General features: G+C 36.5%; 1 protein-coding gene across 2 annotated transcripts; it reads left to right on the forward strand.

Annotated features, from left to right (window-relative positions):
• The first annotated feature begins 8,733 nt into the window (after nt 1–8,733).
• On the forward strand, nt 8,734–16,478 carry LOC149414296 (uncharacterized). 2 transcript variants are annotated; one of them, XM_089643715.1, is made up of 5 exons: nt 8,734–9,655; nt 11,653–11,762; nt 12,309–12,402; nt 14,200–14,331; nt 15,519–16,478. In XM_089643715.1, exons 1-5 carry the CDS (start codon nt 9,539–9,541, stop codon nt 15,633–15,635), a joined length of 570 nt encoding a protein of 189 aa, XP_089499841.1. In that variant the 5' UTR covers nt 8,734–9,538; the 3' UTR covers nt 15,636–16,478. The 2 variants fall into 2 exon arrangements, with proteins under 2 accessions (XP_089499841.1, XP_089499840.1); XM_089643714.1 differs by having other exon boundaries at nt 8,735–9,655; nt 12,291–12,402.
• Nucleotides 16,479–21,957: the final 5,479 nt, after the last annotated feature.

A 21,957-nucleotide genomic window follows, 5' to 3' on the forward strand; every position in this document is an offset into this window, starting at 1 on the left:
ACTGGTACTGGACTGGGGTTTACAATCTACAATGTCAATCTGTATACGGCCATATGCAGACAAAGACAACGTTAAAGGTAGCAGATCTTGTATCCTCAACTTCGATTCGACTTCAAATACTTTATCTGATTGATATTAAATAGCTCTGTACTTTCAAAATCAATTTTAGAAAATATTTGAAAATTAAACTATTTATACAATATTTAGCCATTTCTAAAAGACGACGAGTTGTATGTGTATGTGTGGTAGATAAGTGAGTTTCTCTTGTCAGTGAATTGAATTTATTATTGAAAGCTTTCCATGAACCTAACCATTTAATACATTTTTCCAAGAATAGTACATTTTCTTCACCAAGTTTAAAAGAAAGTGGTTGCTGGAGGGGATTTGGAAATCTTATTCCCTTGAATGGAGTTTTTACATTGACAATATTCCACAATGTGCCAATTAAATATACCTATGAAATCAGCAGTTGTTGCAAAATGTGGAATATTGTATTTTTTTTTTTTATGTTCTTTATTCAGTAAAGTTTATACATTACAGTAAACGGGTAAATTTTTGGCCACCACACTAGGCACATGCCCGTGTTGTAGTGGTCAATTTTATGTTAAGTATAATAATACAAATTAAAAATAAGTTGAATGAAAACAAAATAATATAAAAATAAAATAATTTATACATCTAAAACAAGTATGAAGTATAAAGGAATTAAAAATAATGCAAAATATCTACATAAGTTAAAGATATATGAATATAAAAAATAGGTGTGGAAAACAGAAAAATTAAAAATAATATAAAAAGTATATCAAAGAAAATACGTATTATTGAATTAAAAATAATACAAGGAGCATGTATCAAAAAAAAAGAAAAAATACAAGTACATTTGTGTAATTAAAATAGAATTAAAAATGTAGTAAAAATACAAGTACATTAAGTACAAGTGTATTTCTAAAAAAAGAATACAAATACAATATAAAATCAAAGAAAGTACTATTTGGTAAGAAAGTAGGGATAAGTTATATCTTGATGAGCGATTTGCATGTGCGTGTTATGGTAACATAGGTGTATAGATATATATCGGCAATTTTTGTGTAAATCCACGTTTGAGCTACGGCTAAGGATATGTACACAAATGTGGAATTATTGTCACAATATTTTTCGTAATATGTAAATACTAGAGTATAAGAAACATATCAGTGGTGGTAAATATATATTTTTTTTAATGATGAATATGAAAAAGAAATATATTGTTTAGTAATATTCAAGTTATTTAAATTATTTACTGGTGATATAGGTTCATATGTTCCTTAAAGAAATTTCGCCCCTTTTCAGATATCCATTTATGCACACCGGTTGCAAAGTGAGTAAGTGTTTTTGATGTCGTTTTTTAACGTGTTGAATATTTTAGGTGCGATGTATGAGTATTGCCTTTGTGAAAAAGTGGTTTTTGTTACAGGAATTATGCATTTTCCGTGCTTTGAGTAGCGTGTATGTATGTCCGTTTGTGTAGAGTTTATCAATCCATTTTTACAGATATGGATAAGAGCTATCTTGATATACAGTTGGCGAATATCAAGGGCTGTGAGTTTCTTGAAGAGTGGCTCTGATGGATGAGAGGGGGAACATTTGAAGATGACCCTTAGCAAAAGTTTTTGAACGGTCACTAGAGGGTAGAGGATGGATGCTGCACAACCTCCCCATCCTATGATGCCATACGTTGCTATCGATTGAAATAGAGCAAAATATACAGTTCTTAGAGTGTTTATATCAAGGATTGATCGTAGAGAATAAAAAATATGGCATAACTTACGGAGTCTCTTAGTTATGGAGTTAATATGGGCCTCCCAGCGTAATTGGATATCTATAATGACTCCTAGGTATTTTATTTCATTTGATGGTTTAAGATTTGGGCATGAGCAGCAATTATTGGGTGATAGCTAGTATTGCTCACCTAGAGTCAACAACGCCTGTTGAACATTTTGAACAAGCTTCACGTTTTGTCTTTTAAAAGAACTCGGGCAAAGAGATTTCAGTGTTAATCCTTAAGCACATAAGTCATTTTATGGAAGAGAACGCAGCTACTGATCAGATGTATGATCGTGGAAGTCTGGAAACAATAATACTTGATAAGCGTCATTCTGATTAACCGTTCCTCATCTGTGGTGTGTATTTACTACACATTGCTTCTAATAACTTTAATAACTCTATAAATATAATAAATTCTGGGTTCAGATTTTAGGTATTCCTCCGTTATACATTTATGCACCGAATTAAAAAACAATATTTTACATGGTTTTCAAATTCAATTAAAAATCAGAGATTTTTGCTAACAATCGGAAACAAATACACCAACACAATCAACTGTGTGACACTGCTACGCAAAGAGTGTGCGAGGAAATGACACGCTATTGATGTCTCACTTTAGTTCGCTATGCGGGAACATGAGAAATCCACACGTCCGCAGTTCTATTTAGACCATCGATACCAACGACCACATAGCTGTGTGTGTGAGTCCAGCGCCCATCCAGCCAGTCGGTCGCGGGCCGTCGTTAGACATGGGCTCCTCGCACGTTTTTTTAGCATCTGCCGATGGTTTTTTTCATGTTTTCAGCAATTAAATTACAATTATTATCACCGATATAAAATATTATAAACATAAGCGATAAGCTATGAATATTCATATTTTTCCGATATTAAGATAAAGGTAGAGTTTCATTGTATGGATGGCAGTAGACTATACTATATATTGCGGGGAGAGCTGAAAGACATTATAGCTTTTCTATTAATGAACACAATTGTAATCACTAACTAAACAGAAAACATTAAATCCTATCTGTTGAAGACCCATTATAATTGTTTTAATAATAGTAAACAATTGTGCTGCATTCATAGTTTTAACAGGGAGTATATGGAATACTTCTATATAACGAGAGAGTAAACTTTGAATCATGAAGACACGGGCAGTAGTAGCTGCATTTTCACTATTGTAAGCTATTCCTGCTATTGTAAGCTATTCCTGCTATTGTAAGCTGCCTCCGCGGTAATCTAAATATGGCTAAGTAAACACGAAGATGAGGAAATCAATAAAATTATAAACTGAACAAATGTGAAGACAATTTTTTAAATTTTTTTGTAGAAATTAACAAGGAAATCACGATCTACACCTATACCAAAACCTACAGTCCGCCTCGGAACAGGAATACCTAGTGAGGAGGACTGCGAATAATATACTTAACTTTGTAATTAAAATTGTCGTTAATAAAAAAAAAAAAAAAAAAAAAAAAAAAAAAAAAATATGTATTTAATCTGTCATCAATGTTACATTGAAATCACTTTCCATTAACAAATAAAATTTATGTTTAACATATGACAAAATATTACTATCGCTCTGTTCGTTTAGTGGGTTTGTTTGAAAACTGGAGCAAACTCCTCTTAAAGTTCTAGGATGAGGAAAAGTTGAATGATCTGAACCTCGTAGGAATTTATATGAATGAGGTGAAATACAATACAAAATGCTACTGAAGATTACAAAACGTGCCGAATATCTTAAAACCCTAGATTTTCGATTAAATAATTGTAATTGTTTAATTAAAAACAGATTTTTTTTTGCATTTTGGAATCATCTGCTAATAAGTGATTAATTTCACATAGTAAATGAACTACAGTTTGCAATACAGTATCTATAGTATTGACAGAACCATTTTTGAAGGATTGAATCGATAATAATATAGTATTAAGTTCATTGTGATTATTTAATTGCTGGGGAAAAATTTGTTCACCTAATTGTTTTAATTCTACGCATTCAAGAATTAAAGTCAACTGTAAATTTATATGAACAATTGCAGATGCAATGACTTTTGGAGAAGGAGTTGTGGCAAGATAAAATAAAACCACGGAACTTTCTCTTTTCACAGTAATACAATCAGTTGGTAAGTTATTCTTTTCAATGCAATCTAAAAATTCATTAAAATTTGAAAAATGGTTCTAGATTCAAAGAATTCATTAGAAACTACGCTCTTTTCTACTGCTATTTGTAAATTAAGAAGTTCTTTCCTGCGTTTCCTCGCATCCACACTTCCTCGGGCTGCAGTCGGAGGCGCTGACAGGTAGGCTGGACAATTTGGCAGAAATGAAGGCACCACTCCTGGAGCAAGCTTCACTCTCTTGTAGTTCATTATACACTGTTCTCCAGTTTGTATATTCGTGTGCACACTGGCTTTAATGTCTCCCTCTCTAAAATGCAGCTCACAAACCTAAAATGTTATTAATTAAATGTAAATTTATGTTTTAATGTTTATTTATATTATTATTATTATTTTTATTACATCTTTCTTCTGCCAGCCTGTCTTACAAGATGTATAAAACTTAAAAATGAACATAACAGCAGATCTGGTAGTTATTTAACAGTTCTATATTAAATAACTAGGTACTTCATTGAAAACAACTTCCGTTATTGTGACTGTGACATTGTACAGTGAGCATTATTTACGATAAGTTGGATGCATATGTAAGCGTTCCTGTTAGTAACTTATCAAAAATTTACGAAAGTCGTAAATTTTACTTGTGTAAACCCAGCCATAAACGAACGAAAGCCACATCAGGACCAGGGGCATTTAACTAAGCTTTGGCCTCGAAACTCATTTGAAACCGCCCCGCCCACCTCAAAATTCTTATAGAAAACGAATAATATGGCTAAAAGCTCAGATCTCATTGGTGAGAACAGAAGGATTGGTTTGATCTCTCGCTCTCTACCATAATGACTCGTGTAACAGAAAGAGATGACGGAATTTTGACGTTTGACAGTTCATTCAAACAAAATGACAGTGGTTTATTTATACACGCGGGTTGTCATTTTCTGCCGAAATACTATAATTTCCGTCGAAAATATTGCGTGTTAAAGTTGTTCGTGATAAAAATACAATATAAGCCAGTATAGTGTTAGCGAGTTACAAACATATTATATTCAACCTACCTACGTAAGTTCAAGTTTAAAGTGAATTAACAGTTTTAGGTTATTCGTTCGGTTTTTTGAACAATGCTTCATACTTGACATTAAGTCTTCCTCCACAACGTATAAATGTTATTTATTATATCGATAAACTTATTCATGTTATTGATTAGTGTTATCCTGTATTATCTTATTGTTTTGGTGAAATTAAAGATTTTTAAACATATGTAACCATGAGTTCATGAGGCTGAAAAATGTCGGAATTTTTCGTCGTACTGTCGGACAATCATATTTTGGAAATTTTCTTCAGTGTTTTTGCAAATTTCTTGTCATTTTGGGTTTCTTCTTCTCAGATTAACAAGTTTCATCTTAAGGAAATGCATTGTAAAAGTTTATTTTCTTAGTCAGATGAACCTTGCCCTTGGTAAACATTTCGACATTTTTCTGCTTCAAGGACATTTTTATTTTTATAATAGTTTTTTTGGGCTAGTGAATGAATAGAGTAGGCTGAGAGCAATTATGTTGTCTATGGTCGCATCTTTTTTTAAATGGCCTTGAGTTTCCTCTACCTTGTCTACTGTTTTGCTCCGCACGGTAGGTACTGCTTGTATATCTGTGGTTAAGTACTGTATAATTCTGTTGGATACAAAAAGCCGGAAGATATCGATCTAGAGAGTGGTATATTTATGATCAGGACGAAGCCAACTCCTAATCCAACACTCTCTACGGGCCCTTACGTATTTTTTGTTTGACAACATTGTGCATATTATCGCAGCGGCAATCCGTTGTGTGCGGAAATGGGGATCCATGACCAAACCGTAAATAAATTCTCGACTTTATAAACCGTAAATAAACAAATCCCTGTTATGAAATGTTACTAACTGACAGCTGTCAAAGTCGGCGGCAACCAGTGTTGCCAACGAAGGCGATTTATCGCCATTTAGGCTACTCAGAACGAGAATCGGCGACGAAAAAATCCTTTGCGAGACGTCAAAAATCATGTAATACCTACTTACTTTTAAAAGTGAGCGACATTCATACAAGTAACGACCTTCGTCATCGGGATGTGTACAATTAAATGAAACGAAAAAATTTATGAATTTTAATTTTATTTAGGAACCAATCAACCACCTCATAGTAAGCCAACCTGCATAATCGGGAAAAATTTCCCACTCCTTTTTATATAATTGGGAATATTTCTTTTTTTTAGCAATGCTCCTATTCGTACCTTTGCCTGCATCAGAGTCTGAGCTCGTCATAATTAAAGAAAAACGTTCGTAGAACAAAGCACTGAAAAACGCAAACGGAGAGGCAAGAGGAGTTGGCGTTACGTAATAAATTATAAATCACAGCACAGCTCGTAACTCGTAATTGATCGGTTCGTATTGGTCTATAATGGCGCATTCTGACGTTTCGACTTTTGTTGGCCGACTTTTATTTTACGAAAAAAGTTGAACAAGATTTGGTTCACACGTATCGATTTAAGTTGAAGCGATTTTGACATTCAAAATGGCGTCAACTGAAAATTATAATTAATTAAATTAATTAATTAACCCATTCTAATCGGAACTATAGAATAAATGCCTAATAAATAACGTTCATAGCTTCTTTCAATTTGTTCCTCCTGTTATATTTTATTAGATTAAATTTAATTACAATAAAAATACTCCTCGCCGAAGGAGGTCCGTTTCAAATTTTACTATTTCCCGCGAGTAACTAAAAAAGACAAGCGAGTTGAAACATGTGTTCACACGGGGCGATTCGGTGAAAAACTCGAACGACAAGTAAAACCAAAATGGCGATGGTCGTACTCGAACGTCAAAAGTAGACGGGCTATCAACTTTTGCTAGGCAACAAAAAAAGTTGATAACTTTGTTGACAGAGTGTTCACACGTGGCGATTAGCTTTCAATTGTCCAACCAACAAAAGTTGACCGACAAAAGTCGCCCCGTGTGAACCGCGTATAATAGAGATATGCTTAGATTGCAGTATTTTGTAAATATTCTGGTCAATTCCCGAATCCGGGGAATTTTTTAGTTTTTTTTTTTTTAACCCTAGACAATTATTTGCCTGTTGTGCGGACCATAAACAAAGAATCGACGAGAAACGATAAATCGCTGAGAACACCGAAAAATCGGTAGATTTTGGTGCCATTTCGGTAGATCGGGAGATGAAGTGAAAAATCGGTAGATCTCCCGAAAAATCGGGAGCTTCGGTAACACTGCTTCAGAGACAAGTTATTTGAATCAGCCAAATTACAAATAATAAACATTTGACTGAATTTTTTTAATTTTAATGGAAAAATTTGAGGAATTTTTCGAAATGGAATTCTGTAGCCACACCCCCCCCCCCCCCATGGATTTAAAAATTGCGGGATGGATTTAAAAATTACATATAATATTTTTGGCTGTGCGGAATTTTTTTTCAGCGAAGTTCTGTAATAACCCCCCCCCCATGAATTTCAAATATTTTGTGGGGAGTACTCAATTAGTACTCGAATTATTTTTACGGGGAATTATGTTTTACAGAAATTGTCTAACAACCCCCCCCCTTGGATTTTGAATAATAAAAGGGGGAATCAAGCTCACCTATAATATTTGTGGGGAATATGTGGGCAGAATTTATGCGAGTTCATTAGAATTACTGCAACTGAAATTCGGCTACTAAATGTTTGAAAAACGGCGACATTGGGCCAAGATCCGTTGGCAACACTCACACTGGCGGCAACGCGTTGTTGACCAGTGTTACCGAAGCTCCCGATTTTTCGGGAGATCTACCGATTTTTCACTTCATCTCCCGATCTACCGAAATGGCACCAAAATCTACCGATTTTTCGGTGTTCTCAGCGATTTATCGTTTCTCGTCGATTCTTTGTTTATGGTCCGCACAACAGGCAAATAATTGTCTATGGTTAAAAAAATAAAAACTAAAAAATTCCCTGGATTCGGGAATTGACCAGAATATTTACAAAATACTGCAATCTAAGCATATCTCTATTATACGCGGTTCACACGGGGCGACTTTTGTCGGTCAACTTTTGTTGGTTGGACAATTGAAAGCTAATCGCCAAGTGTGAACACTCTGTCAACAAAGTTATCAACTTTTTTTGTTGCCTAGCAAAAGTTGAAAGCCCGTCTACTTTTGACGTTCGAGTACGACCATCGCCATTTTGGTTTTACTTGTCGTTCGAGTTTTTCACCGAATCGCCCCGTGTGAACACATGTTTCAACTCGCTTGTCTTTTTTAGTTACTCGCGGGAAAAAGTAAAATTTGAAACGGACCTCCTTCGGCGAGGAGTATTTTTATTGTAATTAAATTTAATCTAATAAAATATAACAGGAGGAACAAATTGAAAGAAGCTATGAACGTTATTAATTAGGCATTTATTCTATAGTTCCGATTAGAATGGGTTAATTAATTAATTTAATTAATTATAATTTTCAGTTGACGTCATTTTGAATGTCAAAATCGCTTCAACTTAAATCGATACGTGTGAATCAAATCTTGTTCAACTTTTTTCGTAAAATAAAAGTCGGCCAACAAAAGTCGAAACGTCAGAACGCGCCATTATAGACCAATACGAACCGATTAAATTAAATAAAATTAAAATTCATAATTTTTTTCGTTTCATTTAATTGTACACATCCCGATGACGAAGGTCGTTACTTGTATGAATGTCGCTCACTTTTAAAAGTAAGTAGGTATTACATGATTTTTGACGTCTCGCAAAGTGACAGGTGACAGTCCAAGGTCGATGTTTCACAAAAATTTGCGCCGAGTTGCCAGACGTAAAATAAGTCCCCGTTAAACGTTAGGGCAAATTGCGTTATTCCACGGGCAACATCTACAATAATCATATTGACGGCGCTGCTTATGGGTTTTTTCGTTAGTTGTTAAGGTTATGCTTCGGAATAATAAAAGGGATTCGTATTATTGACAAAGGAGAAATTTTGTTAAAATAATTCTAGTGATCTCCCGATTTCTAAGAAAATCTCCAGATTTCTCACGATTTCTCCCGATTTTTAGGCGTAAATTCTCCCGATTTTGAATTTTTGAGTTCGGGAACACTGTTGTTGACGTTGTTCAACGTTGTTGTGTGTTGTCAGGAAGAGCATGGGGTGATTGGTTTATTTATGAGCATGGGAAGAGCCATCTTACCAAAAATAGAATTACTGAGAGTGGTATATTTATGGAATTACTGGTAAAGCGGTGTCTGTGAGAACTTCATAAATTAAACTTATAAATAACTTCCGTGAGCATTATTTACGATAAGTTGGATGCATATGTAATCGCTCCTGTGAGTAACTTATCAAACACTAACATATTTTCAAATCAAAATAACATGAATACGATCTCTATACATCACATTACAGCACAGCACATCACAGTTGCTTCAATCAAATCATTGTTCAACACAAACATTGAGGTTATGGTTGGTTTTGTGCATAATTGAATCGTCGTCGTAATTCTACAAGGTTGTATTAAATTAAATAAATACGGATTTACCGTTGAATATTTAGTCCGTGTAAAATCTCGTCGAACAGCCTTAATCCATTTTTTACATAATATTTGATCATTATCAATCTTGAAAGTATGAAGTTCGTGTTCGTTGTCATAATTCCCTTTACAACGTTTAACAACGCACTTATTAACCACTTTTGCAAATTGAAGACACTTCTGCAGATAGTAAATATGTTAAAACGTTCAGAGGTTTGTTTAAAAAACTTTTAATTTGTAGTTTTTTTTACCTAAATCAAAACCTACGCGTTCTGCAGTCAGTTATTTCTATAGAAGTGATGGCAGAAATGTATGAATTTGACGTTTCAAGCCGCCAAGGATCAGCCTCCTAGAAGCTAAACTGCCGCTAGAGGCATACACTGGGGTTTGTTTGACCGTATAGTGTCTCGGTAGAGCTGACTGAGAGGACACCGGCGTATTACATTACCAAACACGGATGAACTCTACCACAGAGGCCCGCACACCGGAACTTACACACATTATTACACAGAGGCCCGCACACCGGAACTTACACACATCATTACACAGAGGCCCGCACACCGGAACTTACACACATTATTACACAGAGGCCCGCACACCGGAACTTACACACATTATTACACAGAGGCCCGCACACCGGAACTTACACACATTATTACACAGAGGCCCGCACACCGGAACTTACACACATTATTACACAGAGGCCCGCACACCGGAACTTACACACATTATTACACAGAGGCCCGCACACCGGAACTTACACACATTATTACACAGAGGCCCGCACACCGGAACTTACACACATTATTACAACTATCCATTTTAAATTGCAATTTACTTAACTTAATACCTCATTAGACTGAGCTTAGCGAATTCCTGATTTAACTGGACCGCATTTCGTCTGTCTGTAAATGTATTTGTTTGTTCCGTGTCCGGTCAATCCCATCAAGATGGTACCCGTGTTTGATAGTACATTTTAATTCCACCAGCGTCGCAACTGTTGCGAGTTGTCAAGTCGGAGTAATCAACATTACTCCAAGTCTACTGTTACACCAGAACTCCCAGTAATAATTATAATAATGTATTTGTATAATTGTATAGCGCCGTTTTGTCCAATATCACCTCGCTGTACATATTTATCCCAACTACATAACTAACTACCCATCATGCCGATACACGGCAGAGTAAGGTAGAGAGGATAGACCGCCGCACAACCGAATCAAGTAAATGATTCACTTGATTGTGCCATGTTTTTCTCAGGTGTTCCCGACTTCTTCTGTCACAAACTTCCTCGTCATCTGTTCTCCTTACAATACTTTGTGTGTTCATCTGCTCTACATGTCCAAAACATCTGCCCTTTGACCTAATAGGTGCCCAGTACCAAGTGTATGATACGATACTCTTTAATAAGTAATAACTTAAGGATAACAGATTCCCTCTGTTCAGCTCATCGGTCAATAACATAAAACTATATATTATGTACAATGCATTACCAGTGAGTGTAACAATGTACATACGTAATATCTAGTCCCAACTGGTCCCACCCGTCTGGAGCCAGGGAGACTATTGCTCCCCAATCGGGGTATGTTGTGAGGCTGAAGATGGTGGATAGAGGAAGGAGATGGGAAGAGGAAGGTACCAGGCTATTCAGATCTGGTCACCGAATACGGCCAAAGCCATTTCAAGCAACGTTTCAACTCTGAATTGTGGTCTTAGACAAAGGCGATACTGAAACTCTCCTGGAACGTGCTGCAAATATACTATATACATATTATTTTAAATGAGTAAATTGCAAAATACAAAAATTAATCAAATAATGTTTAATTGAGCACGCCGGGATTAGAAGTCTTGACCTCCGGCTTGCTAGTCAAGAGCCTTACCCCTAGACCACGGAAGCTGTCAATTTAATTAATTATATAATCCTCTTACTGTTGTTTGGTAAAACTTACACTTTACCAAAATCTACACATCTGCCCTGATGATGGATACTGTAACGCCACGTTGGTTAAAGAGGGACGACAGCAAAATGAATTAATGCCACGAACTATAATCCTACGAACTGCACTCGTACCAGCCACACAACACTGGAATCTAGTCCATTAACGATGTAAAAAAGTGATAATTCAAAAGGCGAAATCAGATATTAATTTTCTAGCAATTTAAAACAACACTTGGTCAGAGAATGATATGAAGAGTGCTTCTGTTCCCAGGGACTGTTTGGTGCTGGTGAGAGAGGCAACATCAGCTGGTGGACAAACGGAGTCACCCTACTGAGCGACCGTTGGCTGCTAACGTCTGCACACGCTGTTGAAATCCTTGGGTGACTTTATTGTTTTATTCTGTCTAAATGGTCTTGTTAATAACCATCAAAGTGATTAGCGTAAATAAATGTATTATTTGGTTTGATATTTTAATAAGATGAACGACTGACCCCTTTTTCATTTGTGTGTTAGAGTGAGAAAGGTTTAAATCTCCTGTTCGGGGAAATGTTCTAATTCTTTGAAAAATCTGCTGAAAAGATTCTAACATTTTTACTTACAATAATCTAATCACTAAACTTTCAGAAATGAAATACTACTTGAAACGGCATTTGCTGTGTAAAGTGATCAGATCTGAATATCCAGGTACTTCCTCTCATCACTCCTTTCAGCATCTGAACCGCTCGCTCCGGTCAGTTGGTCCTACAACAGCGAGCAGAGAGTTTACCAGTACAGAGTAAAGAGCTCCATTAGAGGTGTTTAATTTAGATTACGGGAAACTGTCGCTTTGGTCACAAACTTTATTCTGGAATTAATTATTATTTTTATTAAAAACAAAAACTTATTTATAACCAATTTGTGGATTGAAGGATCCAATTCACTTGCAGAATTCTCCCGGCTTGTCTCCACACGGGCACCCCTCTCCCCAGCAGTGGACTGATCACCACTACAAGGGATGACACATTGAATGCTCTCATTAAAGTAAGTATTTATTTCTCTGCCTCGTAATGAAGAAACTATTATATTATTTACATTTCTTAAATAGGATCACACCGTACTTTGCTCTTATGTACTTACACACTTTCACGTTCAATATAAAAACAATTCTTGTTATTGAGAAGACGTAGCACGATCAAGTGAATAAAATACTTATGTCGGGTCACGTCAACATGTATGAATGTGAATGAAGCAAAGAGTATGTGCCGAGACATGTGGCGGTCTATTCTCTCTGCCTACTCCTAAGGGGAAGCGGCGCGGCGGTCAGTTAGTTATATCGGTTAAATGTAGTTTATGGTACGGGAAACATTTTATCCAATTTGCACATTTAATTTAAGATAATAGTCTATGTAGCGTTGGACGGGACGGTGTATGTGAGTGCTGTTTGTGTGCTTGATTTGTCCACGGATTAGATTACTTCAAATAGAATTCATCTAGCAGAATATGAAAAAAATTTCCTAGTTTTATAAAAATATATATTTATATGTTGCAGGATGTTTTTTATAAATGTACACTGCAATACGAAACTAAGAATCGTTAATAAGGAGAAAACGCCAAGCTTTATATTCAAATCTCAAATCGTTAACCACATAATAATTAAAATGTACCCTTCAATGAAACCAAAGGTTCCGACCGCAATTTCAGAAAAATTTATGATAGTTTGAGAATTATTTTTATATGGAATAACAAAAACGGCTGAGTTGACATCGCGTTTGGGTCCCACCCAGGCGTAGTGTGTTCAATTCCTTGGCTGGCTAAGTCCTCCATCACAATACAAGCAACATTTTCCGCTTACTGTGGTGGTTGTATGAGATTTTCAAATATTGTCAGGTTATTCGTAACCCGGGAATTTCATTTAAGAAAAAAAATAATAATTGTTTGACTTTTGGGATTATAAGCCGTAAAATCCTTCATCCAAAGTTTTGGATTGCCTTGCATTGTCCAGCTTCAGATTAGGCGACTATTTGAGTACAAGAAGTTATACCTAAAGAGGTGTAATGAGTGCGTGACTGAAATAAAAGCCTAAAACTGGATACCGTTGATAAGTGTTGAGTGCAACTTGTCGTCCCTGTTAATATTAATTAATTGAGTGGTTCTATCGCCTCTCACTTACTGGTTACTAGGTGAGCTCGACAAGCAAACCGTCCATTACTTTACAAAAAGTCAAATGACGCAACACTTTTGGTCCTTAAGATAGGTATTCGATAATATATTTTCTATTGTTTTTGATAATTTCAAGAAAACAGCTGACTATGTTTAAATTATTTTTAAATTGTTGAAAATATCTTTCACTCGAAGCAAAATTAATTTGTCTTTACATCGACACGCCCAAAACATAGTTAGACTGGTTTACATCAGGGGTTGGGAACGTACAGTCCGCAATACGACCTGCGATCAAACCTGACTTGCGTTTTATTTTCTGACACTCGTAGGTATATATTTTAAATTTAAAAAACACATTATTTTTCCTTGCACATCGCCGTATTTTTAACACATAACCTCTGTTAATTACACTATTTTAATACAAAAATTACACCCAAAAACGCAAAAACCTCAAAGTTATTGTTTATTGAATCTGGGTTGGTTAGGAGAAATAGCTTTCAGACACTATTATGTGATGTAAGATGTGAATAAAGCATTAATATTAATGTTAGTATCTTATTTAGCAAACTGACTGAATTATGTGATAATAAGTGTACTAAGTACTAATGACTTATCCTATTATTTTTGCCATTTGGTGTATTTGTTTCCACTGAATAAAATGAACAAATCATATTTCAGACATCAATGGAGATAGTCCCCGAGGACGAGTGCTCCGGAGTGATTCCTACTAACGACCACTTTCACCCAAATGGTGTTAAGCCCCCTATCGAGGTCTGCGGGCGCCCTGTTGGATCAAGAGGACCATGCGAGGTATGTAACGTTGGGATGCATCAACAACAGCTTATAACAGTATTAGAAACATCGCAACAGATGCATTCACGGGTCTGAAATGCCAAGATACTTATCGAATTATTATTCAGTCATCAAGTGCGCCCCACTGTTGAATGTGGCGGCCACCTCTGGTTTGGAGCTCCAAAATACTTGACTCTGCAGATACGGGCAGTCTACGAATTGCAATCTTTAGAGCACAGGTAGGAAAGCTGTCCTTGTTCTACCAGTATTTCAATAGAAGATGCTCATAGGAACTTGCGTCATTGATTTCTTCAATCAGTGCATAGTTGGGAAATATGCCAAACGCGAGTCCAACATTTGTACATGGTTGCTATTTGTCACATGAGGATGGGTCGTTTTCACAACAAATTTTTCTTTTTAAATATTGAAGACAATATTAGTGATTTTTAAACGCAAATCTGAAACAGAAAAATCAGAAAAGGAAACGGTCACATCTGGGACTCGAACCCAGGACCCTTGTCTTTCCGGGACAATGCTCTACCAACTGCGCTAATGGGACCCTATCCTCATCGGTCACTTTTAACTGTATCATACTTCGAATAAGAACTACCAACGTTGTCTTCATTTTTTCACCGCACATTTTTATTGGCAACTATCTTTATGTATGATCGCAAGATTCAACCCGAACTAAATGCAATCCTAGACAGCGTCTTATAGATAAACCTATCTTATTGTTTTTATTTTTAATGTGCGACATCTATTGACTTTTAAAATAAATTAAAATAATAATTTTTCTTTTAGTTCAACAGTTCATCTGTGGAACTATTTGACGACCTCTGTGCTTCCTCCTTCCTGCAACATGGGATTCTACACAGCATCCTTAAAGATAACACAGCTTGAAATACTGTTAGGTTTATTTTGTGACCAGATCTGAATGGCCAAATACTTTCAACTTTCCTCTTCCCATCTCTTTCCCCTCCCCTACACTCTCAACATAAAATGCTTATTGGGGATGCCATAATCCCACCGGCTCCAGTCGGTTAGAAGCAGTTGGGACTCTTGTGCTGTATTCTGATAAGAACAAAGATAACATATGAATGCTGAAAATTAAGTAAAATTCTGACAAAAAGTGGTCTTCAAGTCACCTGTCATTTAATAATCTGCCATTCCAACTGTGCTCACAATATGACATTATTTGTTCTCAGCTCATCCATACTGGCGCTCAGTTGTCCCTGTTCAACGGCCCCAGGGTGGCCTGCACCCACTTGCTGGTGGGGATAGCATCTGCATTTAGTGACCCTCACTTACACGAGAATATCTAACTATATACCTTGGATTGAGAGCATAGTGTGGCCTTAAGGCAGTGGTGCTCAACCAGTTCCCGCAGAACTCTTATCCTGCACAGTGCTCAGCCGCCTACATCCTCTGGATTGAGAGATGTGACCTTAACGCAGTGGTGCTCAACCAGTTCCTAGCAGAACTCTCATCCTGCACAATGCTCAGCCGCCTACATCCCCTGGATTGAGAGATGTGACCTTAACGCAGTGGTACTCAACCAGTGCCAATTGGAAGTTACTTATTTACCCTGAATAACCAATTCGACTTCAAAAGCGCCTCACAACCGATATGGCCATTTATGGAGTCAAAAAACCAATAATAGTTTAATACAAAATAAAAAAAACCACTCTCCATGGGTGTTTTCTTGACCTAAGCAAGGCCTTTGATTGTATTTCCCCAACACTTATTATGGAGAAAGAAAACTCATGAAACGAGATGTCCCAGCAGCAGTAGTCAATTTGGTGGCAGGAGTTTCTTCTAGACCTCCTTATTCCTTAAAAGCGGAGTCAGGCAAAGGAGTAATATTTCTCCTACTCTATTTAATGTGTACATAAACGACCTCCTTTGAGGGCTCAACGATTGACATATTGGTTCTCATATATGCGGTCAAGGGAGTAACAACATCAACTGAAAGATGTTCCCATAATTTATATTATGATTTATTGTTTTATTTTATCATAACCTATCTACATATTATGTTTTTCATTCTCTTTTCAGTATTTTTTATTGTGTTCCTTGAATGTAATCATTTATTGTACAATATGTAATATCGAGGGCAAACAATGTTTTCTACAAAAATAAAATATGTTTGGTGAACAAATAGGTTTTGTTCCACTTTAAAAAATGTTTTATTTACAAAAAAATGTTTTTTTTTAATATATACTTACACATCTTTTACAATAAATATATGTACATATTATTTCAACATGGTACACAATGTATTACAAAGAAATAATACCAATAATAGTTATTCTTCACCATAGAGAGATGCGGCTCTTGTGTTCAGTGAGGGAATTCATTCTCAAATAATAAAGTCATGTATGTAATAAAATATTAATATAATATAATATGATATCGATAGTAGTAAAAGAAGATTAAAAAAGATAAGAAATATGAACTCAATTTAAAGGATAGTTGTTAAAATAAGTAATGCTTAGATAGAGTTAGGTATTTTGAAAACGCCCGGTGTTTCATTTTGAAATTTAGATGTTATTATGATATCTTATTTAGCCCCTAAAGCCTCTGACATTTTGCAGTGTTCGTCTCATATGAAAACTTTCAGAATGCAGATTACATTCGATTTCAGAATAAGAAAAATTTGTACATGCTTTTTTTAATGGGGCACAGTTTCATGTGAATACCGCACAAGTGTCCTAACTACTCCAACCAGACGGCTGGAGACAGTGAGAGTCTGGCATCCTCATTGGGATGTGTTATGAGGCTGAATGGGGTACAGTTTCATGTGAATACCGCACAAGAGTCCTAACTACTCCAACCAGACGGCTGGAGACAGTGAGAGTCTGGCATCCTCATTGGGATGTGTTATGAGGCTGAATGGGGTACAGTTTCATGTGAATACCGCACAAGAGTCCTAACTCCTCCAACCAGACGGCTGGAGACAGTGAGAGTCTGGCATCCTCATTGGGATGTGTTATGAAGCTGAATGGGGTACAGTTTCATGTGAATACCGCACAAGAGTCCTAACTCCTCCAACCAGACGGCTGGAGACAGTGAGAGTCTGGCATCCTCATTGGGATGTGTTATGAGGCTGAATGGGGTACAGTTTCATGTGAATACCGCACAAGTGTCCTAACTACTCCAACCAGACGGCTGGAGACAGTGAGAGTCTGGCATCCTCATTGGGATGTGTTATGAGGCTGAATGGGGTACAGTTTCATGTGAATACCGCACAAGAGTCCTAACTACTCCAACCAGACGGCTGGAGACAGTGAGAGTCTGGCATCCTCATTGGGATGTGTTATGAGGCTGAATGGGGTACAGTTTCATGTGAATACCGCACAAGAGTCCTAACTCCTCCAACCAGACGGCTGGAGACAGTGAGAGTCTGGCATCCTCATTGGGATGTGTTATGAGGCTGAATGGGGTACAGTTTCATGTGAATACCGCACAAGAGTCCTAACTCCTCCAACCAGACGGCTGGAGACAGTGAGAGTCTGGCATCCTCATTGGGATGTGTTATGAAGCTGAATGGGGTACAGTTTCATGTGAATACCGCACAAGAGTCCTAACTCCTCCAACCAGACGGCTGGAGACAGTGAGAGTCTGGCATCCTCATTGGGATGTGTTATGAGGCTGAATGGGGTACAGTTTCATGTGAATACCGCACAAGTGTCCTAACTACTCCAACCAGACGGCTGGAGACAGTGAGAGTCTGGCATCCTCATTGGGATGTGTTATGAGGCTGAATGGGGTACAGTTTCATGTGAATACCGCACAAGAGTCCTAACTACTCCAACCAGACGGCTGGAGACAGTGAGAGTCTGGCATCCTCATTGGGATGTGTTATGAGGCTGAATGGGGTACAGTTTCATGTGAATACCGCACAAGAGTCCTAACTACTCCAACCAGACGGCTGGAGACAGTGAGAGTCTGGCATCCTCATTGGGATGTGTTATGAGGCTGAATGGGGTACAGTTTCATGTGAATACCGCACAAGAGTCCTAACTCCTCCAACCAGACGGCTGGAGACAGTGAGAGTCTGGCATCCTCATTGGGATGTGTTATGAGGCTGAATGGGGTACAGTTTCATGTGAATACCGCACAAGAGTCCTAACTACTCCAACCAGACGGCTGGAGACAGTGAGAGTCTGGCATCCTCATTGGGATGTGTTATGAGGCTGAATGGGGTACAGTTTCATGTGAATACCGCACAAGAGTCCTAACTACTCCAACCAGACGGCTGGAGACAGTGAGAGTCTGGCATCCTCATTGGGATGTGTTATGAGGCTGAATGGGGTACAGTTTCATGTGAATACCGCACAAGAGTCCTAACTCCTCCAACCAGACGGCTGGAGACAGTGAGAGTCTGGCATCCTCATTGGGATGTGTTATGAAGCTGAATGGGGTACAGTTTCATGTGAATACCGCACAAGAGTCCTAACTACTCCAACCAGACGGCTGGAGACAGTGAGAGTCTGGCATCCTCATTGGGATGTGTTATGATTAATGATTTTTCATGGCCGGAATTGGATGGTATTGATCTGGACAACGTTTACTTTCAACAAAACGGCGCTACGTGCCACACAAGCAACGAAACCATTGATCTTTTTCGATTGAATATCAAAATAACACCTCTTATTGGAAAACCCTGTACAAAATATATATTTTTTATTTTTGGAATAACTTGGGCCGTATCGTAAAACAGTTTTCTATTTTTATTTATTTTTTTACTTTAAATATATTTATTATAATTAATCCATTTACAGAGTATAATCAATAATCAAAGATAATTCATACAATCAGTTTTCACTGCTTTTGATTTTTTAATGTTCCTCTTCTATAGAAGCTGGCGCTTGTGTCTAGAAGAGTGGTGAGCATCAAGATTAAGAATATTTAGTGTTTGTAATTAGGAATATTTAAATTTATAATTGATTACAAAGATAGTTTCATCATTTTGGTATTTTTACATTGAACTTCTCTTTGATTGCTTTTAGTAGATGTTTATCGTTTGTGTTCTGATATTTTCTGGTAGGCTGTTGAAGTATTTTTTCCCTAGACATATGTAATGATGTTGAGCAAAAGTGGTGTTATATTTTTGTGATGGAAATATATATTTTTGACGAGTACGACTTTCAATTAAAAAGCTGTGATTTTGTTTTTCTTTTATTATCTGAGTTATTATGTTTTTTTTTGGACAAAATCATTAAATTTTAATACTTTAAATTCTTCAAAAATTAGGTGTGTTGGATAATCTCTTGGTTGTTTTTATAATTAGACGTTGTAGTTAATTATTATAACAGAAGGCTAAATCGTGATCTAAATTAAATTATTATCTGTCATTTAAAGTAACAAGAAGCACGCGATGTTGCAAGTGGCAAATTTCAAGTATAATTTTGCTAAATGCTACCAGTTAAAAAGGAGAATATTCCTCAAAATGATGTAAAAAAATATTAATTATTGAGTAAAACCTCAACTAACTAACCATCACGACGTTTCTCCGCAGGGGTAGGCAGAGAGGACGTACAGCCAAACAACTCAGTCACACACTCACTTCTTGCCTCATCCACATTCATACATCGTCTCATACATACTCTTCCAAGTCGACTCAATCCAACTCAAGTATCTGATCCACTTGGTCGTGCCATGTCTTCCTCGGGCGTCCCCGACTTCTGCTACCATTCACATTTGCATCGTATATTCTCCTTACACTCCTTTCTTCGCTCATTCGCTCTACATGCCCAAACCACCTTTCTTGATCTTACTCATTACGCTTCCATCTTGCCTTTACATTTCTCAAACGATCACACATGGTTTTACCACACATACGCCTCAGCGATCTCTTTTCTCTGCTAGTTCCATGCCTCACTTCCACACATCAGGGTAGGTACCAGCACTGCATTGTGGACTGCTAACTTCATTCATTAACGGAGTTACCTGCATTTACCCTTCTTTCAATATCTCTGTCAGCCTTCCCATCTCTCTAGAACATACTTCCTAAATACACAAACTCATCCACCTGCTCCAAGTATTCCTCATTCACAGCTATATTGCACACTGTTTTCGTACTCTCTCTTTCAAACACCATGTCTATAGACTTACATTCATCATTAACTCATTCTTCATGCATACTTCGTTCATCCTAGACAAATAGACATCATAGTGAAACCTCAAATTGTAATATTTCATTATTGAAGACAATTGTAGCTATTATAACATTAAATATGAAACAGAAAATCAGTATAACATACAGTGGCAGCTAGGAAATACACCCAAGACCTCACCTTGTGGGTCTCTGCCATTGATGTATTATATGTCTCTGCTCTCCATAAATTCTTTGTGATTATATTCCTACCCACTCCCATATATATACTGCACGAAAAACTAGTTTATTAAATAACCACTCGAGCGACTAGGGAACAACTAAGCCTAGGCTAAAGGACGGCTTTACCACACACAATTTTGATTAGCGCCCTCAGCAATAAACATGTTTTAAATTTTACATAACAATTGATAATCAACTATTTACCAAACACGCATTAAGGCGATGCACTACGTCGTGCAGTATTTTAAATTGAGCCGCTATCAATAACAACCCTTGCGTAGATGGCGATAAGGTTTAAATTCCCGCTTAACACCATCCGCCTGTTTTGATTTATGCAAGAAAAAAACATGACCAAAAAGTGCCTTTTATTTTATTTTGTGGATGTTCAGGCATAAATATTTAAATTTTTTTTCGATCATTTTATAAATAACTTAATTTGCCACATTATACAATAAAATCATAACCGAAAATGGGTTCGTAAGTAGGAGATTTTGAACTTTAAAGCAGTTTTCATAGGCGTTATACATTATTTTTTTCTGGGCTTATAAAAAGACTTATCTAAAAAATACTCGATCATTTTAAAGGCCAAGATGTATTCTACTCGCAGTATTTAATTAAAGCATCTGAAACATTTCTAGGTGACCAAATTTTCAAACCAAAAACACATGATTTTGAATTACTACGTAGTGCATCGCCTTAACGATTGTTTATCAGACGTGTTAAATTTAAAACACGTAAGGCCCTAAGATGGTAAATATAAACAGAAGTATTACTTACCTCACCGTAAGGTTGTACCTATGTACTTGGTAGTTTGCAGCAACAACTATGAACTATGTATATATTTAATGGTTTTGATCCATAGAATAAACAAGAACACTAGAAGCGCCTTTGAATGGAAACAATATCACCACTGACTAAGTACCCATTGGTTTTGAACATTTAGCACGCGCTCTATCTCTTTTCAACTTTCCTGACATTATATTTTGTCAATCCCATTTGAAATTCATTATCGTGGTGCAATACTAAATAACTTAATTAGTTAATTAACTCCCTTCCAGCTAACTTGGATATTTTCCATATGTCCTACAACGACTTTAAGCGCGAAATATTGTATTTGTTTTAACTTTATACTTATGTATAATTTTTTTTCCATATTTTGTTTACCGCTTTTGCATATGTTTTAACTGTATACTTATGTATAAAATTTTCTTCAATAATTTGTTTACCGCTTTTGCAATGTATTGGTTTTTGTACTGTTTTTGCAAATAAATAAAATATAAATATAAATATAATATATAAATAAA

This window comes from Hesperophylax consimilis, chromosome 20 (genome assembly GCF_061612785.1).
Source record: "Hesperophylax consimilis isolate HC1 chromosome 20, BYU_Hcon_1.0, whole genome shotgun sequence".
Lineage (NCBI taxonomy): Eukaryota > Metazoa > Arthropoda > Insecta > Trichoptera > Limnephilidae > Hesperophylax > Hesperophylax consimilis.

Bases quoted from the DNA above. Each gene is read 5' to 3' on its own strand.
- LOC149414296 (XM_089643714.1), top strand. From the start codon at position 9,539: ATGAAGTTCGTGTTCGTTGTCATAATTCCCTTTACAACGTTTAACAAC. The intron at 11,763-12,290 runs GTGACTTTATTG...TGTGGATTGAAG, and splicing joins CACGCTGTTGAAATCCTTGG to GATCCAATTCACTTGCAGAA. The intron at 14,332-15,518 runs GTATGTAACGTT...ATTTGTTCTCAG, and splicing joins GATCAAGAGGACCATGCGAG to CTCATCCATACTGGCGCTCA.